This window comes from Sinocyclocheilus anshuiensis, unplaced genomic scaffold, assembly GCF_001515605.1.
Source record: "Sinocyclocheilus anshuiensis isolate Anshui unplaced genomic scaffold, SAMN03320099.WGS_v1.1 scaffold1588, whole genome shotgun sequence".
In the NCBI taxonomy this organism is placed as follows: domain Eukaryota; kingdom Metazoa; phylum Chordata; class Actinopteri; order Cypriniformes; family Cyprinidae; genus Sinocyclocheilus; species Sinocyclocheilus anshuiensis.
In genome coordinates this window covers 35,993-44,453 of record NW_015555786.1, presented here as the reverse complement: position 1 = coordinate 44,453, position 8,461 = coordinate 35,993, and the positions used below count along the sequence as shown (strand labels likewise).

General features: G+C 42.3%; 1 protein-coding gene across 1 annotated transcript in view; it reads left to right on the top strand.

The window, feature by feature from the left end:
- Nucleotides 1-7,742, top strand: part of LOC107674787 (gastrula zinc finger protein XlCGF57.1-like) — a 22,799-nt gene extending 15,057 nt beyond the window's left edge. The window contains exon 3 of the mRNA XM_016468891.1: nucleotides 5,190-7,742. Within this exon, the coding sequence (XP_016324377.1) occupies nucleotides 5,190-6,457 (1,268 nt within the window). The 3' untranslated portion in view covers nucleotides 6,458-7,742. The remainder of the gene's footprint in view (nucleotides 1-5,189) is intronic.
- The last annotated feature ends 719 nt before the right edge of the window (nucleotides 7,743-8,461 follow it).

Below are 8,461 nucleotides of genomic sequence, written 5' to 3'. Positions count from 1 at the left end.
TTGCGACACAAACACAACAGAACCGCTAGATTTAAATCAGCACAGCCAGCGAGGGATCGAACGCAACTGTTTTGAACGAGCGCACCTTTTTTTAACAACCAAAAAGTGTCTGTTCCCCCTGTTGAGGAAGTACAGACGTTCCTCTCGTTGATAGCAGAGGAGCGGATCCAGCGAGAGCTTGATGGGGCGACGTGGAATGAAAAAGTTTTTTAGGAGTCGCAGCAGTAGAGGCGGCGCAACTATAACGACATGTGAATAATCCCGCCCACGCTAAAGCGATACTAAACTGCAGTGGAAACGCAAACCGAGCCGAACCGAGCCGAACCGATCCGTGCCGTGCCGAGCCGAGTCGTACCACGCAGTGGAAAAGCGCCAAATTTCAGGCCGGGAAATCTCACACTCATCCAGGCCACACAGAAAAAAGAGGCCAAAATGGTACCTTTTGGGGTACAACAGCTTGTTACTGGAGCAGTACCCTTAAAAGAACATCTTCGTACCTTTTTTGTACCCTAAGAGGTACATATTAGTACCTTATAGTAATTCGTACACATAAGGTATACTATGATTTACCTATTAGGGGTAAAAGGCGAAAAGACGTCCTTTCCTTTTTAAGGGTACTGCTCCAGTGACATGCTGTTGTACCCCAAAAGGTACCATTTTGGCCTCTTTTTTCTGTTTATAGCCTATTGACCCACTACAAATTCTGAAACCACAGATAACCCTATTATTTAAATAGCCATCACATAAAAAGGTCTAAATCCTTGGTCTGGGGCCTTGAAAAATAACTAAAGGTTGTCTCTTGAACTGCACCTGCACTTCCCTTTTTTGCTTTTCTTCATTTCCCCCAATATCTCTGTCTCTCCCTTTTTTTTTATTGTACCTGTCACTTCTTGGCCAGCAGGTCTACTGTTATGAACAGAACTGTGTCCACCTTGTTGCAAAACGACCACCTCATTGCAGTTTATCACAGAATGTTATTTATCTTAAAATGACTTAAATACCCGAGATTTGACAAACCTATATTTCATACAAATATATAAAAAAAAAAATTCTAAAGTGCCTAAAAGTCCAAATCAGTACAATATATTTTTTGAAAAATCCTAATACTGAACACACTATTGCATTATTAGGCTGTGATATGTTTGTGTTGCTGTCTGCTCAAGCTCCCTCCCTTCCTATACAATAAATCCATGAGAATATCGGTCTGCTAAATTTATTAATGTAACTTTCCAATCGATAATGATCCTTTAGAACAGTATTCTGAATGATGTTAAAGTGTGTTTTTTGAACATTAAAGCATGTCAACATATTCTGTTACACCAAATACACCAAATAATGATCTTTAAAAAAAGCATCATATGACCCCTTTAAAAACAGGGTGCCCCTGATAGCCTAACAACCAGGTGCTATCAGTTTAATATTCAACTAGGTTAATAAAGACAAAACTCTTTAGCGTATTTACAAATGAAACTGACGTGCACCTGAAGCCCTGAACAGGCATTTTTGCTACATTTCACTGCTTCTTCTGGCCGCTTCCTCTCCTTCATCTAGTACCGCGCATCGACTCTGTTCGAAACCATCGTTTGAAACGCGGAACAGATGTGAGTCGATTCGTATAGCGCAGCGCTGCCAGTGAAGACCTAACCGATTTATGATTTATTATCTATTTATTATCGTATGACAAAATCGGAAATGATCAGTTTGGTACACTGAGAAGGCAAAAATATCAAATATTATTAATAATAATAATAATAATAATAATAATAACTTAAATAAAAAAACAGGGCAGCGGGCCAAATCAGACGCCAGGCCACCGGGAATTCACCCGGTGCTCCCGATGGCCAGTCCGGGCCTGCCTACACGCGTGGTGATCGTGCACTGGACCACTGCTACTCTCCTTTCCGGGACGCCTACAAATCCCTCCCCCGCCCACCTTTCGGCAAATCGGATCACTCTTCCATTCTGCTCCTGCCTGCTTATAAGCAGAAACTGAAACGGGAACCACCCGCCCTCACTGTTTTGATCACATGGATTGGGACATGTTCCGGGCAGTGTCTGATTAGGACATAGAGGCATACTCGGATACTGTAACGTGTTTCATCAGGAAGTGCGTAGAAGACGTAATGCCATTGTAACAACGTTTGTAGATCGGGAAGAAGGAGGCGGGAACCGGCGAACATTTAAACAAACTTTAATAAACTAAACAAACACAAAATGAAAGTAAAGCGGCAGCCCCTCGCGGTAGCATTTACTCCACCGGCCTCGCTCCATTCCCACGGCTCTCGGCCCCGCCCCTCTCGTCACAGCCGTCAAAAACAATCCGCATCTACCCCAACCAAAAACCGTGGATTAATAGCGATGTTCGAGCAGCTTTGTCAGCGTGGACATCTGCTTTTAAATCCGGAAACGCTGACGATCGCAAACAAGCCAGTTACGATCTCAGGAAATCCATCAAAGCCGCAAAAAGACAATATAAAAACAAAGTTGAAGAACAATTCAACACCAACAACGCAAGAAGCATGTGGCAGGGCATCAGTAACATCACAGATTTTAGGGACTAAACCAGCTACTGTGAACATTGCCACCTCTCTACCGGATGAGCTTAATAATTTTTATGCTCGTTTCACCGCCCACACAGAGAGTGCTCGCACGGCTGCTGCAGAAGATGTGAGTGCACTCTCCGTCTCTGTCCTGGATGTAACCCGATCCTTCCGACGGGTGAGTATCCGCAAGGCTGCGGGTCCTGATGGCATCCCAGGCCGTGTGCTCCGAGCATGCGCATTCCAACTAGCCGGGGTTTTCACAGACATTTTCAACCTTTCCCTCTCTCTGTCTGTGGTTCCCTCGTGCTTCAAAAAAATCCACCATTGTGCCCATACCAAAAAAATAAAATAAAATCACATGCTTGAATGACTGGAGGCCCGTTGCTCTGACACCCATCTTCAGCAAGTGTTTTGAGAGACTCATCAGAGACTACATCTGCTCTATGCTGCCTGCTTCACTGGATCCACTACAATTTGCATATTATAGCAATCGTTCCACAGACGATGCAGTTGCTTTCAACCTACACACATCTCTCTCCCACCTGGAAAATAAGAACACCTATGTGAGAATGCTGTTTGTGTACTACAGCTCAGCATTTAATACCATAGTGCCTGCCACACTTGTTGCGAAGCTCCAGACTCTGGGACTAAACAGATCTCTGTGCAGCTGGTTCCTGGACTTCCTGGCAGGCTGAAGTCAGGTGGTGAGAATGGGCAACAATACTTCATCCCTGCTGACCCTCAACTCTGGCGCTCCTCAGGGCTGTGTCCTCAGCCCACTCCTGTACTCCCTGTACACACATGACTGTGCAGCCACACACAGCTCCAACGTAATCGTCAAATTCGCTGACGACACAACGGTGATAGGCCTGATCGCCGACAACGATGAGACAGCCTTCAGAGAGGAGGTGAGCACCCTGACTAAATGGTGTCAGGAGAACCACCTCTCTCAACATCGACAAGACCAAGGAGCTGATGGTGGATTTCAGGAGACAGAGCAGAGAACACACCCATCACCGTTGACAAGACACCTGTGGAGCAGGTAAACCGCTTTAAGCTCCTCGGCGTTCACATCAATGAGGATCTCACATGGTCCGCTCACACAGATGCAGTGCTGAAGAAGGCACATCAACGCCTCTTCTTCCTCAGACTGCTGAGGAAGTTTGGCATGAGCCCCAGCATCCTCAGAACATTCTACACCTGCACTGAGGAGAGCATCCTGACTGGCTGCATCACTGCCTGGTTTAGAAACAACACGGCTGGCAACCGCAAAGCTCTGCAAAGGGTCGTGCGAACTGCCTAACCCTTCAGGACATCTACACCAGGCGGTGTATAAGGAAAGCCCGGAGGATCATCAGTGACTCCAGCCACCCGTCCCACAGACTCCTCTCTCTGCTGTCCTCAGGAAGACGTCTCCGCAGCATCCGATCCCGCACTAGCCGACTGAAGGATAGCTTTTTCCCTCAGGCTATCAGACTAATGAACAGTCAGAACTAATACACCCTACAGCACCCTACAGCATACTCCCACAATACGGTATGCCACACACTGCACTTTAACTCCAACACAGTTCAGTACTGGACTATACGTACACACTGCACTTAATACAATAATCTATCTGCTACCACTGGATACCATCCAGTGCACATCCATGACATTTTGCTTATCCAGTTCATGTATAATCTGCTGCACCTTCGCATATTTTTGTGAGTATATTTGTGTACATAATGCAGAATATGTACATTCTGTGTATAATGTGTATTGCTAACTGTAAGAATGTCTAATAGTACACTTTGTACTGAGTATATGTATGTGTATATTGAACATTGTCATCTATATAAGTCTGTAAGTATGTCTATATGTAAATTATTTCTGCACTGTCTGGAGCACGCTCCCAAGAATTTCACTCACCAAGGCACATGTGCTGTGGTGATGTGACAATAAAAGTGATTTGATTAGATTTTTTAAAAGTAATCTTAACGTCAAGATATACATATACATATAAACCATATAGTTTTAATCATTTAAACGAGCCTTTGAAATTAAGTCTATTTTTTTCACAGCACTAAATGTCATGTGGTGTTTGTGAAGTACAGCTCACTTATTTGATTTTATGGTGGAATTTGTTAATTTTCGTGTTTATTTCTATGCACTGTGGCTTTATTCCAGCGTAAGTGGCGCAGCAAAAATAGACTTGGCGCCAAAACGATCGCGACACTGCCACTTCTGCTCTGCTCCTGCTACGTGCCGCCTCTGTGTGCGGTGTGAATACTCTGATCTGTTAACATGGGCGCCGAAAAAAATATGTGCTGCTTACGCGTGCGGTGTGAAACCGACGTCAGTTTGCAGTCAGTTGTAGTCTGAGCGGTGTGTTCAAGCGCAGCTTTTTGGTCCAGACCCTGTCGAGATGAGGCAACAACAGCATCAGCTTTTGTCGCTGCTAGTTCTTTGAAGTCGGCTTGGTGTGTCCCGCCTTAAATGCTTTTATGTTGGTTTTCACATCTTTTGCTTTGTGGCTTTAAACTGCGGTTAACTTGTTTTTGTCTTTTTTTGTCCCGGCCTTAAATGCTTTCATGTTGGTTTTCACATCTTTTGCTTTGTGGCTTTAAACTGTGGTTAACTTGTATTTATCTTTTTTTGCTTTAGACCTGCTGGTGCTGAAAGAGGAGAATCAAGATCCGAATGAAATGGAACAGACAGATCAGTATGAGAAACACCATGATGTCATAACTGGTGAAAAGGCCACACAGACTAAAACGACTTCCAAACGAAAAAGAGCTCAGAAAACCAAATCTAACAGCCATTTCACCTGCCGTCATTGTGGGAGGAGTTTCGGTGAAAAACAAAAACTTCAAATGCACGTGAAAGTTCACAATGGAGAGAGGCCATTCCCCTGCCAAGAGTGTGGAAAGAGCTTCACTCAACAAGGAGCCCTTAAAAGTCACATGAGAACTCACTCAGGAGAGAGGCCATTCACCTGCCAGCAGTGTGGAAATGGTTTCACTCAAAAAGCACACCTTAAAAGTCACATGAGAACTCACTCAGGAGAGAGGCCATTCACCTGCCAGCAGTGTGGAAATGGTTTCACTCAAAAAGCACACCTTAAAAGTCACATGAGAACTCACTCAGGAGAGAGGCCATTCACCTGCCAGCAGTGTGGAAACAGTTTTACTCAACAAGGAGCCCTTAATAATCACATGAGAGCTCACTCTGGAGAGAGGCCATTCCCCTGCCAACAGTGTGGAAAGAGTTTTACTCAACAAGGAGCCCTTAATAATCACATGAAAACTCACTCAGGAGAGAAGCCTTACACCTGCCAGCAGTGTGGGAAGAGTTTCACTCAAAAAGCAAACCTTCAAAGTCACATGAGAACTCACTCAGGAGAGAAGCCTTACGCTTGCCGTCAGTGTGGAAAGAGTTTCACACATTTATACTCCCTTCATTTCCACATGAGTATTCACACTGGAGAGAAGCCTTACACATGCGAACAGTGTGGAAAGAGTTTCCCTGCAAAACAAAGCCTTAAAGGACACATGAGAGTTCACACCGGAGAGAAGCCTTACTCTTGCGAGTATTGTGGGAAGAGTTTCACACATATATACACCCGTAATTACCACATGAGAATTCACACTGGAAAGCAGCTGTTCACATGTGATCGTTGTGGAAAGAACCTTGCAACAGAATTTAGCCTTAAGTGTCACAAGATTAGGCACACTGGAAAGAAACCCTTCAAATGTGATCAGTGTGGAAGGGGTTTTGTACGTAAGATAAGCCTTAATTACCACATGAAGACTCATTCAGCAGTGAAATGCTGTAAATGTGCTCAGTGTGGAAAGAGTTTCAGTCATAAAGCTAGCCTCAGTGCTCACATTAATAAACACAGGAAGCCTGTGGGAAGAGCATCCCACAAATAGAAAATCTTAATATTCACATGAAATATGTGTGGAATTATGTGAAGAAACCCACATGAGATTTCACTCTATTCTATTTTATACTCTAACTATTTCATATGCCATCATTGTGCAAAGTGTTTCACAGTCAAAGGAAACCTGAAGACTCATATAGGAGTACACGCTGGAGAGAGGCCTTTCAAGATCATTCTGGAAATAAAGTGTGACTGTGACGAGGTTTACCATTTCAAAAATCGGCAACATATTCATTCTGGAGGAAGCCATGAAGCACCTTCATAGCCATGTCTTTTATTTGTATTCTTCACTTTTTAATACTTGTCTTGAGGCTTTTTTATATATATATATATATATATATATATGTATGATCTCCTGTATCCACACCTAATGTTCCAGATATTACAGTAGACGCACTCTAATTTCGATTGTATGGAGACATTGTGCCATTCCGTTTACTGGTATCTTGGAATCTAAATATTATATTTCTGTTTTCCTGCAAAATGCCACAATGTAACTAAATGATTCTAAATAAAATGGCGAACTGCATGAAGTAATTAACATTGCATTGAACTATTTGTGACGTCCCAGGACCTATATAAGTGGGAGTGTCTCTTTTGTGCATGTGCTCGGTTTGTGTTGTTTTGCTTTTCTCTCTCTCAAACGCTGATGAGGACTAACAGGTGGAGTTCAATTAGTTGATGATTCTGCTGATGACTGCACTATCCTGATTGGCCCACTAGAGGAAATGTTTGGAGTTAAAAGGCAGAGCTGAGATGCTTGGAGCAAGAGTCCCTTTTGCTGACTTCTCTTTTGTTTGTGGTTCACTTGTTGTTGACAAAAATGTGTTAAACGATCTTTAATCCTCTTTTGGGAGGATTTCTTTATTTGTTAAGAACAAGTTTTTTTAATTTTTTTTATTAGTTTTTTTTTTTTTGGGTGGGAAGCTGTAGGGAGGTGGTTGCCACTTATTTTGACCACTTTTTCTCGTGTTTAAGGAAAGCAAGGGAGTTAGAGTATTATTTTGTATTGTTTTTTCTTTTATTTGTTAGATTAGGTAGATTGTTTTTGGGAGTTAGTATGTTCTGTTTATTATGTTGGCCTTGACCCCTCCTGAAGTTCTGTTTGCTTGTTCAATAAATTTTATTCTGTTTTGTATCGATTATGGTGTTGCGTGTGAGTCAGTAGAAGGGGAAAGATCCTCCATTTCTCCACCACTTTCTTTATTACTCTTTCCCATCCCTACCTTCATAGCCATGTCTTTTATTTGTATTCTTCACTTTTTAATACTTGTCTTGAGATAACAAAGAGTGAAAAATTTAAGGGGGTCTGAATACTTTCCGTACCCACTGTATATATATGATCTCCTGTATCCACACCTATATGTATCAAATATTACAGTGGATGCACTCTAATTTGGATTGTATGGAGACTTTGTGCCATTCCGTTTACTGGTAACTTGGAATCTAAATATATTTCTGTTTTCCTGCAAAATGCCACAATGTAACTAAATGATTCTAAATAAAATGGTGAACTGCATGAAGTAATTAACATTGCATTGAACTATTTGATGCATCTTTAGTAAGAGAATGCACAGGTAAGGATGTTTTAAGTCTACTCTTAATTATGGCTACTCTTGGATAGGATTGGGTATTGTTTTTTTTTGTTTTTTTTACGATACTGGGTGCCAAATCGATACTTTCAATATGGTATATGGTCAATCTGTGTTCTTTAAGCCATCTGGGGTATTTTCACAAATAAGTATATGTATAACCTTTATTACAGTATAAAATATATTTTCCACCTTATTCTGTGACAAGAAGCCACATCTGATCACAAAAGCATGTTATTTACAAGTGTTAATGCTAAATCCCCTGTGACATTTATACTGGTTACTGTATTCAGGCCAGCAGGGCACCATACAGACTTTATCAAAGAACTTGCAGATTTTCAATCTGAGTTAGTGCTGGCTAGGGATGTCATGAGAACCAATACTATGGTACCAAGTCGGTA